This window comes from Vanellus vanellus, assembly GCF_965231255.1.
Source record: "Vanellus vanellus genome assembly, contig: HAP1_SCAFFOLD_71, whole genome shotgun sequence".
In the NCBI taxonomy this organism is placed as follows: domain Eukaryota; kingdom Metazoa; phylum Chordata; class Aves; order Charadriiformes; family Charadriidae; genus Vanellus; species Vanellus vanellus.
In genome coordinates, this window is record NW_028126759.1 from 243391 (window position 1) to 263558 (window position 20168).

The following is a 20168-nucleotide window of genomic DNA, read 5'->3' on the forward strand; positions in this document are numbered from 1 at the left end:
TTCCACCAGCTGGTGCTGTGCTTGCAGAGGGGCTCCAGGATGTAGTTTTCCAGTTGCTGGTGGATCTCGGGCATGCTCTCCATCGGGTCCTACCCCAGAAGGATGTCGTAGCTACTCTGAGACGGGGCGCTGGTGCATGGGTCCTTGCGAGCAGGCAGCTGGCTGCCGGCATCTGTGCCCGTGGCTTTGGAATCTGAGTTTGGCACCCCAGACTGGGTGGCAGATGGGGACTGGTGGTTGCAAACCCACAACAGCGTGGTTCTCACTGGCTGGTGCAACTCGCTTCTCAGGCTGGGGCTGAGAAACTGCATCTCCTTGAAGCGCGGGTCCAAAACAGAGGCGATAACTGCTGGGCTTTCGAGCACTTTCTCGAATGCAGTTCCCTTCAGTTTGGAAGACGGCAGAACACGGAGAATGGCATTACACGCGATCTCCTCCTTGGTGTATTGATTGGACAGGGAATCAGTCAAAAGAGAAAATAAGAAAAATTAATTTGTTTTCTACTTGGATGGCAGAAATCTACGAGAGGCAATAGAAGTCGGATGGTTGAACAAAATCTTGCATGGCTTTGAGTTTGCCCTGAGCTGACAGCTGCAAAGCCTATTGTGAAACCTACTCATTTTTGTGATCGTAGTGATTTTTGTTAGTGTTTTGTTTGGATGTCTTAAGAGTATCATTATCAAGCAATTATCTCCCCCCCAGCCCCGCCATGCCCACCAGCAGCAACGGGCCGATGGGGTCCTCAGCTGTCAGGTGGGGGGCAGCGGCACCAGGGCAGGGAGGGCGATGCCTGGTACCCCCGGGCGGGCCGTGCCGCCGGTGTGGCTGGAGGATGCTCCATGGCTGCTCACTGCGGCATTTCTCATGGCTGGGGGGAAACACGTTGGGAGCAGGGGGTGGGGGTGAATGGGGGAGGCAAAGCATCTGCAAGGGGCTGTGAGGGCCATGGAAAGGGGAGTGAAGGGCATCTGCAAGGTTGGAGGGGGTAAGGAGGGTGGTAGGTGTCTAAAATAGGGTGCTGGGGGTGTGCAAGGAGGGGGGACAGCAGGCCGCTGAAAGGGGGTGTAAGGCATCAGCAAGGCATCTGCAAGGCAGAGGGGTGGGGGCTCAAAGGGGGAGGCGAGGGGTACCCAAGTTGGGTGCGGGAGGGATGTGAGGAGGGGAGGAAGGCACCTGGGCAATGCCTGTTGGGGGTCTCCCCACCAGACCCCCCCTCCTCCGCATCTCGATGTGACCCCCTGGTGATGCTGTGGCCCTTCAGAGCAGGGGGACAAAGGCCACTGTCCCCACAGAGCCCCATGCTACCCGGTCACCTCAGCTATTGTCCCACCGGGCGCTTGCACGGATGCGCCCGGTGTTGGGGTGCAGGCAGGAGGTGGCTGGGTGGTCCCCCCCTCTTTCTGCATCTCCTTGGCCCGGGGGAGGGCCTGTCCGCCCCCCCGCTGCACCCATGGGACCCAGCTGCAGGAGGTGCTCTCGGGGGCAAACGAGAGGTGGGGAATTAATTAATCTGCCCTGAAATTACAGCTCACGGGAAAGACTGAGAGGAATTTGCGTCTCTGCCAGCAAGGGAAGACGGTCATGTCCTGGTGATGCTCAGCTGTGACCTGCGTGTGTGTCCCCCTCACAGCCCCACTTTGGGGCTCTGGAGATGTGTCCTCTCCCGGGTCCAGTCCCCGTCACAGCCCAAATCCTGGCTCAGGAGCTGGAGGGGTCCCTGCAGGGGATGGTGCTGACCCCCACGATAGCAAAGGAGGGAGCCACAGGACCGGTGGCTTCGTCTGGGTAGGATGGAGATGGAGAGGGGCGAGGAGGGGGGTCTCCTGCTCCACCACTAGAGCAGCTCCCCCAGTTTGGCCCCTCATCCCCTTATAACACTGGGATCAGTGTTATTAATTACACTTTGCGCGAGATTAATTACATCAATCCTCCCTCCTGCTGCTGGTGGCCAGTCCAGCTTGCGAGTGACGGAATGAGGGGGCTGAGATGGGAAGTTTGCCTGCTCGTGCGATGCTTTTGGCCTCCCCTGGCACCGGGAGGACTCAAAGCCGGACCTGAACCTCTGCTTTGTGCTTTTCCTCATCCTCAATTACACCAAAGCTTCCCCAGGGAAAGATTTTTCTTTCTAACTGGAGGAGTTGCACTGAGACAGGTAAACTGAGGCAGGACAGTCAAAAATCCCTCTCTCTCCTGCTGGGACAAAAAAAACCCTGCAGCAAAATAATAATTTGGAGAAGTTTTCTTGAGATGGAACAACACCCTCTGCTCCGAAACTCAAAAGTGAGCTCGCCATCCCCTTTCCCAGCCCCGTTTCGATGATTTGATGTTTTCCAAGCGCCTGGCAGTGGCGGAGAAGGACAAAGAGGGAAGGCGAAGCGTCTGTGAGTGCTGGTACCCATCCTGGGATGGGATAATTCGCTTTCTGGAGGCCTCTCTCCATCCTGCTCCGTCCCATCCCAAGCCCACACATCCACAGATCCCATAGACTTATTAAATCCTTAAATCCTCCAGCGATTTCCTCAATGAAATAACCTTTCTGAGTCCATTTGGGTGTCTTAATCGGGAAAAAGAGGGTTTTGAGTGGCACCGTTTCCTTCGGTGGCATCTCTGTGCGAGGTTTGCCGCGATTTCTGCTGCAACAACTGGGGAAGGGCGATGGGATTCTCGGAGTGTCTTGCCACGGACCCGCTTGGCTTCTTTCTCCTGTATTTGCGCCTGAAGCTTTAATACTAAATAATAAAAAAGCAGCAGAGATCTGAGCTTGGATCCCGATGGGATTTTAACGGATTAGACCTCATTGTCATCCTCCTTCGCTGTGTTATTTTACATCCCATGTCACCTTTCAGGGCGAGCCGGGGCTGTCAACCTTTGTGCTGAGCAGCGCCAGGGAGGAAGTTAATGACAGCAAATGAATCTGTAGGCTGGAAATGAGGGATTAGCTCCGCTCGGAACATAAAGTAGGGCTGGAGATAGCTGGCGGAAGCGAGGAGAGTAAAACATGGGGCTTCTCTGGCCATTTCCGTACGGCGTAGGACTTGGTCTGTCTAACGAGGGTTTATGGAAGCCGCGAAGGGACGGAGGCTGTGCCGAAGGGAGACCTCCCTGAAACACCCTGATTTGATGCAGGAAATGTTGATGAAAATCAGGGCTGCCCCATAACGGGCATTTCCCCAATGGTTTGTGCCTCACGTGGTCTTTTGGCAGTTTGGGCTTTCAAATACACCCAAACACTGTGTAACACCTTTTGCCCTGCCGAGATGCAGCGTTTCCACCCCTTTTCTCTATTCTGGATAGTTTTTCCTCAAAACAGAGCAGGTTTCTCCCCATCCGCTAAGTTTTCCAAGCGGGATCAGTATTGGGGTGTATAGCTTTAAATAACTGCCAGGGTCACCCTGAACATTCCGATCCCAGCAACGGTCGCTGTTTATGTGCTGGAGATGGTGCAGACTGGGAGTCACTGGGCTGCAGTCGGAGGGTTTGGTCCTCTGATTGATCTGGAGGCTCAGTTATCCCCCAAAACCGGTGACCGACTTGAGGATGAAGCAGGAGGAGCGTCCCAAAATGACACTTCTGGAAGAGTTACAGGTGGGAGGGCTGTGCCGAGGGGCTGCGCATCCCCCAAAAAGGGGGGGAGACTTCCCAAAATCCCAGTGGCATGTCGCCAGAGCAGGGAAGGATGCGGGGGGACGATGCTTTGTGCCCTGCCGGGGGCAGGTTTAGCATCGTGGGTGGGAGCACGGAGCCAAAATGGTTTCTGAGAGAGAAGCAGACTTTCCCCATGTTGCTCGGGGGGGATTTGGGGAGCTGTGATGCCCAAATCGCTCCGTTTATTCCCACTCTGACACCCCTGTAACACACTCAAGCTCACTATTGTATTTAAATTGCGATTTTATTTCAATTGTGATTGTATCTAAGTTGCGATTTAATTTAAACAGTGATTTAATTCAAATTGGGGTTTTATTTCGGTGGCGATTTTACTTAAATTGTGATTTAATTCAAATTGGTGTTTTACTTAAGTAATGATTTTACTAAAATTGCCATTTAAAGCGATTTGATTAAGCCCCTTTTGTCCCGTGCCTTTTCTGAGGATGGGGTTTGGGTTTTTGAGTTTTTTTTCCGGTAAATCTGGAGGGGAGTAGACGCATTGCTAAGAAGGGACGGAGGGTGGTGGAGATCGGCGTGGGAGAGAGGACGGGAAAGCCACAGGCGCGTCATAATCCGGCTGCCGGGTGACGCGGGCGAGTGCCGGGAGGTGGCGGGGAGGTCGCAGCAAGTCGGCTTTGAAATTAGTACTCGGGGGCCAGAAAAAACTCATTCCCAGATGGGAACATTTGTTCCTTTTGCTCATTAAATTAACTGGTGAGCGGGAGGTGTGAGCTTCCCGAGTGTCGCTGCTGCGCGGCAGCAGATGATGCCATTCAGTCGAAGCAGGGATTTGGGGGATAAAAAGCAGATTTCTGGTGTTTTGCTCTTCTCTAAAGAGAAGGGTTTCCTGGAGGCCCTTTCAAAGTTGCAGTTGCGACTCGAGTGTGAGACGTGGTTGGGTTTTTATTTCTTTGAGCGTGGTGATCCCGGTGATGCCCTTCCCCAGCCCAGGGGCAAGGGGAGAAGAGAACGCCTGTAATTCTCCTTCAGCTTTTAAGGCACAGATGCTCTTTGTGCAGCGCTGGCAGTGGTATTTCAGCCAAGGAGGGCATTAGCTGTTAGTCTTTGGCTTTTCTTTTGAGGAGAAAAACGCAGTTTTGTGTGGAAAGCAGGCTTGCAGCAAGAGAAGCCCGAGCCTGGTTGGGCTGAAGTCGAAGCTTCACCCTTGCAGGTTCTTGAGGGCCTTTGGAGGTTGATGGTGGCCATGTCCTGTGGCCAAGTGCCATCTAGTGAGTCCTGCAGGTATCACTTTTGGAGAATGAAACCGGCTGTGCTCAAAAGTGTGGAGTTGGGTTCCCCCACCCCACTCCACCCCCAGTTTGGAAATCCCTTTTTTAATTTTAATTTTTCAAAAGGAACCACAAGAACGAAGCAGGAGGTTTGGGTTTGGTTTGAAACACTCAACTGTCTCCCCTTTTAGTAAATCCTTCCAGACTCACGGTATATACAATACAGGTGACATTACAGGTGGTTTTATTTGGGTATGGGAATAAAAACCTCCAAGTCTGTGTTTTTTGGGCTGTGCCTGGAGGAGGAGACACGCAGAGGTGTGATGCTCTTGGGCTCACGTGGCTGCAGGGATGGGTGATGACTGGGAAGACGTAAGGGAGCTCTCCTCACCTGGTCCCAACTTGTATCTTCTTCTCCTCGCTAAACAGAGACACGACGAGGAGGCGGTGATTGACCAGGGAAGAACGAGCACCGCTGTCACTATTCACTATGAGAAGGAGGAGCTGGAAGGTGAGTCGAGAGAGGTGCCACGAGCCCCACGCGTTTTTCCGTCGCGCTAAGTCCCTGCCGCGTCCTGTGCTCAGCGTATGCATCACCTGCAGCGAAACGTGGCGTGCTTCTAAATAAACAAGCACAGTTATTTTCACATTGTTTTAATATTATGGCTTTTAGACAGAGGGGAAAAAGCCCCCATGGCATCTGCGGTGTGAGCGTTGGCCACAGAGCTTGGTAGTTCCCAGCTTGTTTCCTCAGAGGCTGCTCTTGGCTTGGAGAGGTCAGGAGAATAATTTGATGGCTGCAGACACAGGGCTGTGATTTTCTTTTTTTTTTGTTCCAGACTTCATTATCACAGGACTGATTGGATCTCCTCTTGTTGCCTTGTGCCATACAAAGATTTTAAAAATAATTACCTTCTGTGGCTGCTTAATGAGCAGGTCTGAGTGTTGTCCAGCCAAAGCTGGAATTTTAGACAAGGGTTGATATTTTCAGGGCACTTTTAGGTGACCCGGAGCCATCGCTTGTTGTTGCTCTGTTGTTGCAAAGTTAGAGTAAAACAGGCTTGGAAAAAGGGAGGGGTCTCTGACATTCAGGGATGCAGCGAAACTAAAACGAAGAGAAGTTGGTGTTTCCTCCTGGGATGGATGCGCTGGTTTAATCGTGGCAGCGGCGTCAACCGTCTCCGCAATATCGAGAGTGATGCGAACACTGCTTTTTTCGCAGGCCACCGCACCCTGTCCGTGGGCGTGCGGATGCCGCTGGTGAGGCAAAGCCACCGGTGCCACCGGCACCACCGACCCCACCGCCAGAAGCATCGGAAGAAGGAACGGGAGAAGGACTGTGCCCCGATGGAGCAGGGCTACCACTGTAAGTCCCGCCGCAGTGTTCACGAGCCTTCTCGGGGCTGCGTGGGTGTCGGGGTCCTCTGCAAGCAGGTCTGTGTGGCTGATTTGTGTGGTTTGCTGTTCTTCTGAGGGAAAGTGGCATTATTTGGGAGGCAGTTGAAGGCATAATGGATTGAGGCTGGTCTTCCGTAGAGGGATCCTGCTTTTAAAAATGGAAACGTGGGGAAGGAAAGTGGCCCGTCCTTATGCAGAGGTGGAACAGATGCTTCTCCTTCTCCGTGGCTCTGTGCAATCCTGGCCAGACCCGGGGGAGAGGGGCTAGCCCAATATTTAGGGCTGAACTGGTGCCGATCGATGGCCACTTTGCGTGTGAGCGTGACGGGTCGAATGCAGGTGTGGTAACGGGATTTATCTTCTGCCCCCAGACACCCCATCCCAGCGGGTGCAGTTCATCCTCAGCACCGAGGAGGACGAGCAGCATGTTCCCCACCACTTGTTCACTGAGCTGGATGAGATCTTCCTGAAGGCGGGTGAAGATGCCGAGTGGAAGGAAACGGCAAGGTAAATCCCTGCCGCCGGCTGCGGTGGCGGCCGTGGGCTCTGCCTTCCGCTCTCCGGAACGCGAAGCTTTTGCAGCTGCAGGTGCCGATGCGCGGAGCCTTCTCCTCTTGCCGCCCCGTAGCTGCACCGAAGGGGTTGCAGAGCTGAGGCTGTTTTCTTGCAACGGGGCTGATCGTGCCCGATGTCCGCAGGTGGCTGAAGTTTGAGGAGGACGTGGAAGATGGCGGCGAGCGCTGGAGCAAGCCCTACGTGGCCACGCTGTCCTTGCACAGCCTCTTTGAGCTGCGGAGCTGCATCAGCAACGGGATGGTGCTGCTGGACGTTTGTGCCAACAGCATCGAAGAGATCGCAGGTACTGAGCACGCTGCGTCCCGCCGGGAACGGCTGAGCTCAATTTGCCGCGGTGCCCTTCACTCCCGTATCAAACCCTGCCCCAATGGCACATCCTTTTCCAGAAGTTGCGCTGTGTTTTTAAATCGTGGGTTGCTTTTTGGATGTAGACTGGGTGTACAACAGTCACATCAGCTTTTTCTCCCAGTATGGGAGCCTTTTGAAAGCAATTTGTGGGGTCAGAGAGGCGATTAGAGAATATTCTCCGGCCAGAAAGGAGTGTCAGGGCTTGGCAGGCTGCTCTCAGAAACACGGAGTCTGCCTAAGAGCTGAACCTCCTTAAATAAACTACTTACTACAAGCTGTTTCCTCCCGTTCTTTGTTTTGTTTTGTTTTTTTCCTATTGCCTTAACATCCAGGATTTAAGAGCTTTAAAGGCAGAGTTTATATGGCAGGTGACCAAGCAGCATATTTCTGTGGGGAAGATAATTGAAGTTAATTGAAAAAGCGGCTTTGGAGAAATTATCTTTGACTGGCAGGTCTCCATTCAGCCCTTGCAAGAGCTGGAGAAGTCGGAGCCGTTCTTAGCACGTTTCTCCCTGTGTTTGGCAAATTGCAGTCGATGGGCAAAGGAAACTCTGGGAAAGTCTGTGCTAGAGATTGCTTATAATTTGTTGAAATGTGTCGAGTCTAGAGAGTCTGTCTAGAAACGCCAGATTGGGCAAAAAAATGGCATTATCTAGGATTGGGAATAATTATCTGAGCGGAGTGATGAATAAGCACTTTGATGATGGCTTTTAGCAAAAGAGAATTCTTCCTTTCGCTGCAAAGGCTGAACTGCGTTAAAACGTCTTGCTAAGCAAGGCTGAGCCCTCGTTAGGGTATCCTGCATGGCGCAGCCTTCGCCGGGGGCTTGAGGGGTCGGGGCTTGGGGACTTTCTGCTCTGACGGCTTCGTTTCCCGTTGCCATCTCCAGATATGATCCTGGGCCAGCGAGAGCAGTCTGCAGAGTTTGATGAGCGCATGCGGGCGAAAGTTCGAGAAGTGCTTTTGAAGAAGCATCACCATCAGAACGAGAAGAAAAGAAACAACCTTCTCCCCATCGTCTGCTCATTTGCTGACATGAGCAAGAAGCAGTTAGACGTGCATCCCCTCGGCAAGCCAGGTGAGGGTTCCTGCAGGGTTTGGTACCCGGTGAGGGTTTCTGCCAGGCTTTGGCACCAGGTGAAGGTTTCTGCAGGGCTTTGGCCCCATTAGACTTCTCCCGGCAAAGGAGAAGTGTCCCGATTGCTCTTTGCCTGTCTTTCTCAGTGTCTTTCTTTCTCCTCCCAACCCAAACACTCACTCCTCATCCATCTCCCACCACTGCAGAAGCTAAAAATGGGGTGAACCGTGACACCAATGCAGTGGATCTAAGCAAGGTGAGACACTCGTAGCTTTGTTACGCCTTTAGGGCCAGATTTGTTCTTGCGAACTTGGCTGCAGAGTGTTCTGCAGAGTGCGGTGGGCTTTACTTTTGGGGTAATGGCCTGAAAATCCTTTGTCATGCCCAGGCGGAGCTGCGCTTCATGAAGAAAATTCCCACCGGGGCTGAAGCGTGCAACGTGCTCGTAGGAGAGCTGGATTTCCTTCGCCAGCCCATCGTGGCATTTGTCCGCCTGACCCCAGCTGTCCTCCTCTCGGGCATGACGGAAGTTCCCATCCCAACGAGGTCTGAATGAGAAGCGCAAAGTTTTTATTTAAAAAAAAAACACCACAACAAAACACCAAATTCATGCATCAGTTGGGCGTCCCAGGGGAACACGGCCAGTGGGAGCAAGCATGTTTCTCCCACCCACATCTCCGTGCTTTCATTCCTCCCTTCCCTGCTGGAGCTTTTAAACCCATTGGCCAATTTTAATGAAAGTTGGCCCAAACCTCAAATTTGCATTTGGTTTTGATGCGTTTCAAATTCATCACCGGAGTCAGTGAGCCTACACGTCCCCCCTGGAGCCACGCTCTGGGCTGGGAGCTCCCAGGGATTTCCTTGGGCGCCCTTTGAGTGAGGCCATGTTCTTCTCTCTCATTTTGGTTTTCTTGCCTAGGTTCCTGTTTGTTTTGCTTGGACCAGGAGGAAAAGCCCATCAGTACCATGAGATCGGCAGGTCCATGGCTACTATCATGACGGACGAGGTGTGACGAGATAAGAGATATCTCCGGGTCATTTTTTTGGGCTTTCTTCACCTCTCCCTGTCTCTGTAGTAGTGAGGAAGAGGGTTTGTTGTCCCTGTTAGCTGCCTGCTGGAGGCTAAAATCCCACCTGGGCTGCAGCCCGCGCCTCATCCTTCTCCCCAGGGTCCCCAGCACGCTGTCCCCAGTGGTGGCATTGCCAGGGCCAGTGAAACTTCTCTGCTTGAAGCAGAAGGCTGTGGTGTGCCATGGGGGACGGGAGCCTGGTGGAGATGGTTACAAATACTGTGATGCACAGATTTTTGCTTTGGGGGGAATATTTCCTGCCACTTCCAACAGGCGATTTGGGGGAAATGACCTTGCATTTAGCCAAGAGCTTATTGCACTGGTTAGGACATCCGAGATGGGTCATGCTCTCACCAGGTTGTCTCCTACGGCAGGTTTTCCACGATGTTGCCTATAAAGCCAAGAACCGGGCTGACCTGGTGGCTGGCATCGATGAGTTTCTGGATCAGGTCATGGTTTTGCCGCCAGGAGAGTGGGATCCCTCCATCCGAATTGAGCCCCCGAAAAACGTCCCTTCGCAGGTGGGTGCTGCGGCAGAAGGAGGCACGAGGGGGACGGGCAGGAGGGCAGCACGGCTGGGGGTGCTGCTCAGGGGCCCAAATTCACAGGTCACGTACCCAGCCCAAAAAGCAAAACAAGCCAGTGGCTGCAAAGACATATCTTTATCTTATTTCCATTTTAACAGGAAAAAAGGAAGGTGCCAGAAGCTCTCGATGACAGCGCTTCTCACAGCAAGCCGGAGAAGCACAGCGGTCCTGAACTGGAGCGGACAGGAAGGTGTGAACTGAAATAGTTTGGTGGGGTGTTTTTCTGTTTGCCCCTAAAATCTGAGCGCACACCTCCCTTCTAGCAGAGTTTTGGGGTTAACTGGGTCAGTGAAGGGGCTCCAGGTTCCCAGCTTGGTCCCCTGGGCTGGGCGGGTGGGAGATTTGGGCAGCTGGGCTGAGCCGCAGCATGGTTGCACACAGGTTTTCTTGCTTTGGGGTGGAAGCAGATGTGTAAGTACCTCCAGGTAGAGCTCTGCTGCTTCTCAAAGTGAGGGACTGTTGCAATAAGAGGGGACGGGCTCTCAGGTTTGGTCTCTTTTTCTTTTTGTTGGAGGGTTTTTTGTATGCCTCAGTTTCTACTGGGGCTAAAATGGGAGAAGGAGACTTCTTTTTAGCAATGGAAGTTACTCTGTGCTTGCGATTGTCCTTCCTCAGCCAAGAAAACTTAACGCTGTCTTCCACGAAAATGGTTTGGTTTTTTTTTTCCTTCCTCCAGGCTCTTTGGAGGTTTGATCCGGGATGTGAAGCGAAAAGCCCCCTGGTTCTGGAGTGACTTTCGGGATGGTCTGAGCCTGCAGTGTCTGGCGTCCTTCCTCTTCCTCTACTGTGCCTGCATGTCCCCCATCATCACCTTCGGGGGACTGCTGGGGGAGGCGACCAACGGCCACATAGTGAGCACCTCTCTCTGTTGGGTGGCACAGGGGAGGACAAAACTCATGCAGAAGTCCTTGCTGCAGTGAATTTGCACTTGTGTTTTTCCCCCTAATAATTTAATTACTCACTGCTGCCTCTCTTCCCCGGACAGAGTGCCATGGAGTCGCTGCTGGGCGCATCCATGACCGGCGTGGTGTATTCCCTCTTTGCTGGCCAACCTCTCACCATCCTCGGCAGCACCGGCCCCGTCCTCGTGTTCGAGAAGATCCTCTACAAATTCTGCAAGTAAGGCTGGCTGCTGCGGCCAGGTGCTGCGAGCGCCTTTGGAAGAAGGCAGGGATGGAGAAAAGATGTTTTTCTTAGTGGTAGTTGGTGGATTTAAGTTGTCTTCTGTGTCACAGACATCACGCGCTGCTGCTTTAGTATGTGACGGTGCAGGAGCCCTCAGTCTCTGAAGGATGGATGGGTGGTTCGGGGTTTTTAGGGTTAAAGTGAAAGAGCAGGAGGAGAAACCACAAGGATGTGGATGCCCGAGCTTGGCTGCACAGGGAAGATGAGACAAATGACTCTGGTTTGGGAATGAGGGAAGATTTGCTTTCCTCTCAGTACAAACTCGGGCACTTTTTTGCATGATTTTTGCTGGAAGTGGAAATATATTTTACCCACATATCCAAAGAGTTTTCTGGTCCAATGTTTTGATGATTTTTGAGAAAGCAGGAGCTTTTCACGCGAAATGGATATTTTCCATGACAGTCTTTTTGTTGTGGCAACTGTGATGGGAGATTAACCCCCTTATTGCAATTAAATTTATTCTGAAGCCCCAACTTGCTGGCAGCAGGTAACTGGGTGCAAACCCAGCCGGTTTCGCTGTTAGGGCATCGGGGTGATGTGGGAGAACACCACCTTCCACAACAGGGACCTGACCTCAGTTAGGCTCCGAGGCATTAACACAAGGTCATTGTTAAATAAGGATTAATTAGCCTCTCCTCCTGCGGGCCCACACCCTGTGCCGCAGCCCCGAGGCTGTCTGTCGTAGGACCGGAAACTGCATTTACCATCCGCAGCCTTGACACGCTCCTGAATTGCTGCCGACTTTCCCCGAAGGAAGGCACGGCTCGGAGTCTCTTGCTGCCCTCTCCACCCTGCGTTTTCTTTTGCTTTCCCAGGGACTACGCGCTCTCTTATCTCTCTCTACGGGCGTGCATTGGTCTGTGGACCGCCTTCTTCTGCATAGTGCTGGTGGCCACTGATGCTAGCTCTTTGGTGTGCTACATCACCCGCTTCACCGAAGAAGCCTTTGCCTCCCTCATCTGCATCATCTTCATCTACGAGGCTCTGGAGAAGCTGAGTCACCTGCGAGTGACCTACCCTGTGCACACGCACAGCAAGCTGGACTTCCTCACCATCTCCTAGTGGGTTTCTTCCTCCTAAAACGCCACTGCCCCTTGGCAGGAGCTCAGGGCTGCACCTCCATCGCCTTCCCCTCACCCCTGTCTTGGCTTCTCTCCTCCCAGCTGTAAGTGTGAGGCACCGACCCATCCCAGCAACGGAACCCTGCAGTTCTGGGAGAGCAACAAGATCAATGTGTCTGGCATCACCTGGGAGAACCTCACGGTGACTGTAAGTGCCCCGAGTCACTGCTTCCTCGTGCTGCGGCCGCGGGTTCCAGGGGCACTGGCCTGGTGCAAAGCTCAGAGCCCTTCAGGTGATGATGGGCTTCCAACTGTGCCAGTGGTGCTCTGAAAAGTCATTACTTCAGTCTAAGGTGTGGGTTTAACCCCCTTGGGCCTGGGAAGGAGACTCTACCTCATCCCCGACATGGTGGGCAATAACTGTTATCCTCAGGACAGCGGTTCTGTCTGGGAGCAAGGTTCAGTGGGTGCTTTGGTTATTGGAGAAGTTGGAGGACTTCAGTTCATGCTTGAAGGCCATAATTAGCTTCCTTAATTGGTTCCTAGTAACTCCAGGCCTTGCTTTCTTACTCAGCGCTGTCTGAAGGTACGTGCATAAACTTGCATGTCTGAGCAGCCCCTTGGGCCATTGTTGCTGGAATCAGAGCTCAGGCACAGGGTGGGATGCTCTTATGGACATCTTCACCCCCCTTGTCCGTGTCCTGTGAGCCCGCCCCTGGGAAGGGACAATTTGTCTCTTCTCCTTTCCTGTCGCTGTTGTCTTAGCCCTCATTCCCCGTTCCCTCTTTCACTCTCCCCAAGAGTTTCCAGTGTTTCCTTCCCCTCTGGTGTCTTCTTCAGCCACGGTTACCTGCTGTTCAAGCAGAGGATGTGCCATGGGTCTGTGGTACAGTGTCCCATCACATCTCCTCTCTCCGCTGTCTGTGTAGTTCCATGTGTCACTTATTCAGCTGCTGTTGATCGTTAAATATAAATCTCCGCTGGCAGCAGCAGTCCCGAGGTCACAGATCTTGGAGCAAGATCCTCCAAACTCCCTAGTTATCCGAGGTTTCCTTGCCGCATGTGCACTACCTTTGTGTCCTGATGCTCTGTTTCCCCAGGAATGTCGGTATTTGCATGGAGAGTTTCGTGGACCTGCCTGTGGACACGATGGCCCCTACACGCCCGATGTCCTCTTCTGGTGCTGCATCCTCTTCTTCTCCACCTTTGTCCTGTCGGGCTTATTGAAGAAGTTTAAGACCAGCCGCTACTTCCCGACCAGAGTAGGTAGAAGACGGTGGCCAGCAGCAGTCTCCACACTCATTTCCCAAAATGGCTTTCCCGGAGCACTAAGCAGTGTTTGCCACCGCTTGGTCAAACTGGGAAATATTGGACCTTGAAGGCCAAACTTGGATGTCCCTCACTCATTTCCAGGAGTGCAAAACGATCGTAGCATTTCCCACCTGCCTCGCGACCTGCCCCGGAGCGGTTTTTTGCCCAGGCAGTGGGAAATCAGGTCTTCCTAAGTTGGTTGTTTGTTGTTTTTTCGTTTGTGTTTTTTTTCACCTGGTGTGCCCAAGGGGAAAGTTGATTCAAATGAGGAGCTGCCATAGAAAAAGACACAAAAGACACTGTTTCTTCCTTTTGAGGAGTAAATGATGCCTCAGTGCCTTATTCCCATTGTCGCTGTGAGTGCAGCTGTAGTGGCAGACGTCTGTTTCCTTATTTTTTAATATTTATTGGCTTTTTTTTAAAGTTTGAATTTAAACCACCCTTTTCCACCTAATTAAACTTTTTTTATTGCCTGACACCAGATCTCGCAGGTACAAACACAGCAACAGCATCTAACCGAGGGATTTGGCTGCATCTTCTCAGAGTGGTGGGAATTTGTTAACCAGCCTTAATGCTGTTGATGTCTTTAACTTTTCCATCTCACGGTATGGCCCCGTTTGTGCTGTCCCTTTCAGCTCTCCTTTCTTGCCCCAGGTACGGTCCGCAGTAAGTGACTTTGGTGTCTTCCTCACCATCGTTGTCATGGTGCTCATTGACTTCCTGGTTGGGATCCCGTCACCGAAGCTCCACGTCCCCCACATGTTCAAGGTAATGGGGTGTTTTGGTGTGGAGCCGCTTTCAGCCCTTGGGGATGCCACAAGGTGATGCTGGGACAGGACAGGGCTGAGTCTGGAGATGCTGGTGGTGTTACCATCTCCTCTTCCACCTCCGAGTGCATTGTTTCCTTCTGGAAAGAAGACGCCAGCCCCAAAACTTGATACCTACAGAAGTATGTACAGGTGCTTGCGATGAGGACGCTGGCACTGCTGAACCCCGTAGGAGAGGGTGACACGAAGGCAGGGCCAGGAGATGAGGCGGCACAGCGATGGAGAGGAAAATCAAAGCCAGTGAAGTGGCTGGGCTGGGAGTTGATCCTGATGTGTGTTTTGGCTTTGTTGCAGCCTACCAGAGACGACCGCGGGTGGTTGGTCAACCCCATAGGGCCCAACCCTTGGTGGACAGTGTTGGCCGCGCCCATCCCAGCTCTGCTCTGCACCATCTTGATATTCATGGATCAGCAGATCACGGCTGTCATTGTCAACAGGAAGGAGCACAAGCTGAAGGTAAGGGGCTGCAAGAGCTGACCCCATCCCCACCCCACTCTGGGCTGCAGGTGTGGGGAGAAGCTCCTATGCCAAGTGCTTTGTGAAGGCGTTGGTTTGGGACAATGTCAGGCTGTGTGGCAGGATGCTCTGCTGGATTAGTGATGTCACAGGGAGCAAACGAGGGCAGTTCAGATGAGCAACCTTTTGGAGGAACAAATTAATTTTCGAGCACTATAGAAGCGTGTTTTTGTTTCAAAACGCCAGCAGGAGCTGGGGGAACGAACTGTTTTGACACACTGCCAGGGATAACTCGGGGTCACGCCTTGCTTGCCAGTGGTAGAACTTTCTTTATGAATGAAAATAGTCTTTTTTGTTTGGTTTTTTTTTTTGAGAAGTAGCTATTGCACAAACCTCCCAAATCCACTTGGTCTGAACCCCTGCCAGATTTTCATGCAAGGTGCTTGCGCAAAGACCGGATCCATCCTTATTTTTGCCAATTCTTCTCTTAAATTTTCAAGAGGGTGACTTGCGCCCAAGTAGGGTTTGAGTCTGAGTCGCAACGTTGTCCTCACTCTTGTGCTGTGAGATGCTCTGTTCCTTGTTTTGCTGCCCACAGAAAGGATGCGGGTACCACCTGGACCTTTTCATGGTGGCCGTGATGCTCGGGGTGTGCTCCGTGATGGGGCTGCCCTGGTTTGTGGCTGCGACTGTCCTGTCCATCACCCACGTCAATAGCCTCAAAGTGGAGTCTGGCTGCTCAGCTCCAGGAGAACAACCCAAGTTTCTGGGGATACGAGAGCAGAGAGTCACCGGCTTGATGATCTTTGTGCTCATGGGCTGCTCTGTCTTCTTCACTTCGGTGTTAAAGGTAAGAGGAAAATGCAAAATGCCCAACAAGCGTGAGCTTTCTGGAGGTTATACAAAAACCATCCCCTCCCTCCAGGCCTGAGTAGGTGTGGAGCAGAGGAGGAGGCGATCCCAAACCTTGAGGCTTGGCCCACGGTGGGAACCAGCCTCAGTTACGCTTTCCAGCCCTTCACACCCCAGTTTGGTGTCCTCGAGGCAAGCGAGCAGGACAACTGCTTTAATTCCCAGGTGTCTCTCAGGCCCACCTGTGTTTATGGGTTATGATGAAGCGGATTCAGACCAGTACACTGCTGTCTTTCAAGCAGGCAGCACCTTATGGGATGCAATTGGCTCCCCCAAATGCCTCCCAACAGCCTTTCCCAGTAGCTAAACACACCAAAATCATCCCCGTGGGCTTCCTTGTGTGTTCCTCCCTGTTACGGTTTGAGAGACCCATAACAATTTGTGGTCATTTAGACAATCATTCTATCACCCGATGACCCCTCCCCACCTGGGAAAGGGAAATTGGGAAAAACAAGAAAACCCGAGAGCTGAAGTATAAACAGATTTAATAGAATAAGATTAGATAATTAACATTAACAGCACTAAAGAACTGATATTGATCCCGACACCAGTACAGAATATGCAAAGATTATACTCGGCCAATTCTATCAGTAGGAAGCTGTGCACTCCCAGCAGTGGACAGCTAATGTGGGACACTGCGAGTGCTACGGCTTCAGGAGGAAGGGAAGGCCTCAGGGCTCCGGCACCAGGGCACGAAGTTCTCAGGATGGCAGCCATCAAGGGAGAGAGAGAACTTTGCAGCAAACTTTCTAATTTATAATGAGTGTGATGTTGATGGTATGAAATAATCCTGTTGGCCAGCTTGGGTCAAGTGCCCGGGTCTCGCTCCTCCTCATCCCTGCACCTGGCGAGCTCGAAAACACTGAGACCTTGAGACCCACACACCACAGCTGGCTGTAAAGTAAATATTTTCACAAATTCAGACACTGGAGTCTTCTAAAAAAGTGCAGTTTTCCCAAGCATTAGAAGAGAAATTAGTCCTGTGTCTCTCAAACCAGGACACTCCCACAAAGTCACCGCAGCTCTAGGCTAAAAGGAGGCACTTTGCTTTTGGGTGTTGCCGCAAGAATGTGTAGAAATGTTCTTCTGCCATCACAGAACGTGGCGTACAGTAGCATGGGTGAAATGGCCTATTTTCCTCCAACCTTTCAGGAAAACAGGATTATTCTAATGAAACGTAACTCAGAAGCTCAGCCTAAAGCAGAGCATTAACTCACTCGCACGCACAAAACCTCTACGGGTTAAGAGGTGACACATCTCCAACCCTGTGGAAACTGGAAAGCTTTAGGCAATTTTAGGCAGTGCCTCTAGAAGAGAGCAGTAATACTGAAAAAGCAATTAAAAAAAATAAATTATTTCATTCTTTTTTTTTAATTTCCCAGTTTATACCCATGCCTGTGCTTTACGGTGTCTTTCTCTACATGGGTGTGTCGTCGCTCAGAGGGATTCAGGTACGGACTCTTACAGCGTGCAGCTCCCTGCTGTGTCATCTCCAGAGACGCAGGAAAAAAGCAGTGGTGTGGGAGAAAACCTCCCCAAAAGCAGGCAGTGAAAGTATTTTGTATAAGGAAAAGATTGGTGGGGGCACAGGAGGTACGTAGGGCGGGAGGACCAGGCAAGTTCAGCGCGCTCTGCGTCATGGTTTGGGACAGGGCACTGTTTGGTGTGGTGAAAATGGGGGAATTCAGTGCAAAGCGAAGGCAATTTCTACTGCCGGTGGGAATCCTCGCTGGGGGATTCAGTGGGCTGAGAAATGCCAAATAACAAACAGAAGAATAGAATATATTAAAAATATATTTTTATAGAAGAACAGGGAGGGGGGGTGAGATGGTATGAGGAGAAGGACCTGGGGGTGCGGACTGATGAGAAGCTCACCATGAGCCGGCAATGCGCGATCGCAGCCCGGAAGGCCGACCACATCCTGGGCTGCATCAGCAGTGTGGCCGGCAGGGCGAGGGGGGATTGTGCCCTCTGCTGTGCTCTGCTCTGGGGAGACCTCCTGCAGTGCTGCCTCCAGCTCGGAGGCCACAGCACAGGAGAGCCATGGACCTGGTGGAGCGGGGGCAGAGGAGGCCCCGGAGCTGCTGGGAGGGCTGGAGCCCCTCTGCTGGGAGGACAGGCTGGGAGAGGTGGGGGTGTTCAGCCCGGAGAAGAGAAGGCTCCAGGGAGCCCTCAGAGCCCCTTCCAGTGCCTAAAGGGGCTCCAGGAGAGTTGGGGAGGGACTCTGGATGAGGGAGGGGAGCGATGGGACGAGGGTGGATGGTTTGACACTGACAGAGGGCAGATTGAGATGAGATATCAGGGAGAAATTTTTCCCTGTGAGGGTGGTGAGGCACCAGCGCGGGTTGCCCTGAGAATCTGTGGCTGCCCCATCCCTGGAGGTGTTCAAGGCCCGGTTGGACGGGGCTTGGAGCAACCTGGGCTGGTGGGAGGTGTCCCTGCCCAGGGCAGGGGGTGGGACTGGATGATCTTCGAGGTCCCTTCCAACCTAAACCCTTCTGTGTTTCTATAATAGAAGGATGTGGAATAATTGCAATTTGGTGGGCAGCTCTCATGGACACACTGGTTTATAGATGGAGCAAAGGGAAAACGGGTGCTGCTCCCAGGAGGAACAAAGTGGGATCCAGGATTTCTCACTGCACGTGAGATCCTGAAAACTCCTTCCACGTCCCAACAGGGCCGGAAACTTTCCGCAGCCCCAAGGAGTAACTTTTCCGCTTTTATTTTGCAGTTCTTTGACCGCTTGAAGCTCTTTTGGATGCCGGCAAAACACCAGCCGGATTTCATCTACCTGCGGCACGTTCCCTTGCGGAAGGTGCATTTCTTCACCGTGATCCAGCTCATCTGCCTCGTCCTGCTCTGGGCCATCAAGGTGTCCCGTGCTGCCATCATCTTTCCCATGATGGTAAGAGCCGGTGCCGCTCAGCAGCGGGACGTTTGCAGCGTCGGAGTGAGACGTAGCATCATCTTACACCTCACCCCCTCTTCCCTCTCATTTTGTGAAGGTTTTGGCTCTCGTGTTTGTCCGGAAAGTGATGGACTTCTGCTTCTCAAAGCGGGAGCTCAGCTTTTTGGATGACCTTATGCCAGAAAGCACGAAGAAGTTGGCTGATGCCAAAAATGAAGCCAAAGAAGAGGTGATGCTTGCTGGGTGCTCGGGGCTGGATGTCTCCCTCGGGCTCTGAGATTGCCTCTTTCCATCACAGCTTCTCTTGAAATGTTGGGGGAAGATCTGAACTCAATAGAAATAGATCCTGACAGCCTGGATCCCGCATTAAATTAGCAGTGAGCTTAACACTTGAATAGCGGTATAATTTTTAAAGGTGCCATTTATAATAAACATTATAATTATGATGGAAAGATTTGCTCATAAGGGTGGTTTTAACCCAAAATGTTTGGAGTGAAACGTCTTTCCCCGGCTGCGCTAACAGAAGGTCAGAAGGAGAGGGCAGCACGTGAGTTTTGCTGGGTGTTTAGTTTATCTCCACTTCGATCATAGACAGAGAACTTTGATTTGTCCCTTTTTATGTCAGGAGTCCCAGGAGATGATGGAAGCTGCTGCAGCAAACTCCGTTCGGCTGCAGCTGGGCAAGAGCAGCACCGCGGATATCCCAAAGCCAAGCAGCGACAGGTAAAGCCCCACCAAGCAGCAGGACCCCCGGCAAGATTAGCCTGAAGGGGGTTGGCAGAATTTTCACTGCGTTTATCTTTGCTGAGCATCCCAGCGCCATGCACTCAGCTTGGCGGGAAGAGCAAATTTATGGGCAGGGCGGGCGGCAGAGCGCTGGCACAGGCTGCCCAGAGAGGTGGGGGAGTCTTCCACTCGGGAGCCATTCCAAATCCGCCTGGAGGTGTCCTGTGCCACTGCTGTAGGTGCCCCTGCTCTGGCAGGCGTGGGACTGGGGGAGCTCCAGAGGGCCCTTCCAGCCCTGACCAGTCTGGGATTCTGTGCAGAGCCTTTGCACAGAGCTGTAGCTCTGCGGCTCTCCGGCTCGCCTTCCAAACCTCCTCCTCCCGCCCAACCCGCTGTGCTTATGCGCAGCTTTGGTTCTCCTCCCCCCGGTTCCTCTTGCTGGTGCTGATGCGCTGGGTGGTGTCAGTTCCCACAGTCACAGATTGCTGTCTCAAATATTTATTGCAGGACTGATCCTTCGGAGATTAATATCTCGGATGAGGTGTCGAAAACAACCATGTGGAAGGCTCTCACTATGAGCACAGAAACAGTCTGAATCGGGGGAGGAAAGAGGTAAAGGATCGCGTGGGAACGTGGCCGTGCTCCTTTGCGAGCGGTGGCACGTGCCTACGGCTTTTTGTATTTTTTTGCCAGCAATGCCGAGCAAGCGGCGAGGGCTGCGGCACACGAACCAGCTCCTCTCTGCCGGCGCGGTCCCACGAGCGGGGCAACAGCCCCACTGATGACGCTCTCCCTCCTTTTCTCTCTCCTCCCTCCCCCCCGACTCCAGTTTTCATGTGTAGGAATCTTGA

At 52.5% G+C, this 20168-nt stretch overlaps 1 protein-coding gene across 1 annotated transcript in view; it reads left to right on the top strand.

The window, feature by feature from the left end:
* Window positions 1–19912, top strand: part of LOC309685777 (electroneutral sodium bicarbonate exchanger 1-like) — a gene marked incomplete at both ends in the record, with an annotated part of 120364 nt that extends 100452 nt beyond the window's left edge. The window contains 23 exons of the mRNA XM_082501496.1: window positions 5304–5385; window positions 6097–6240; window positions 6644–6779; window positions 6971–7131; window positions 8086–8274; window positions 8421–8530; window positions 8663–8820; window positions 9194–9281; window positions 9719–9865; window positions 10030–10121; window positions 10608–10782; window positions 10917–11050; window positions 11932–12177; window positions 12280–12385; window positions 13278–13439; window positions 14143–14256; window positions 14610–14771; window positions 15370–15621; window positions 17066–17134; window positions 18415–18588; window positions 18689–18820; window positions 19217–19314; window positions 19825–19912. Of these exons, the coding sequence (XP_082357622.1) occupies window positions 5304–5385; window positions 6097–6240; window positions 6644–6779; window positions 6971–7131; window positions 8086–8274; window positions 8421–8530; window positions 8663–8820; window positions 9194–9281; window positions 9719–9865; window positions 10030–10121; window positions 10608–10782; window positions 10917–11050; window positions 11932–12177; window positions 12280–12385; window positions 13278–13439; window positions 14143–14256; window positions 14610–14771; window positions 15370–15621; window positions 17066–17134; window positions 18415–18588; window positions 18689–18820; window positions 19217–19314; window positions 19825–19912 (3219 nt within the window). The remainder of the gene's footprint in view (window positions 1–5303; window positions 5386–6096; window positions 6241–6643; window positions 6780–6970; window positions 7132–8085; window positions 8275–8420; window positions 8531–8662; window positions 8821–9193; window positions 9282–9718; window positions 9866–10029; window positions 10122–10607; window positions 10783–10916; window positions 11051–11931; window positions 12178–12279; window positions 12386–13277; window positions 13440–14142; window positions 14257–14609; window positions 14772–15369; window positions 15622–17065; window positions 17135–18414; window positions 18589–18688; window positions 18821–19216; window positions 19315–19824) is intronic.
* Window positions 19913–20168: the final 256 nt, after the last annotated feature.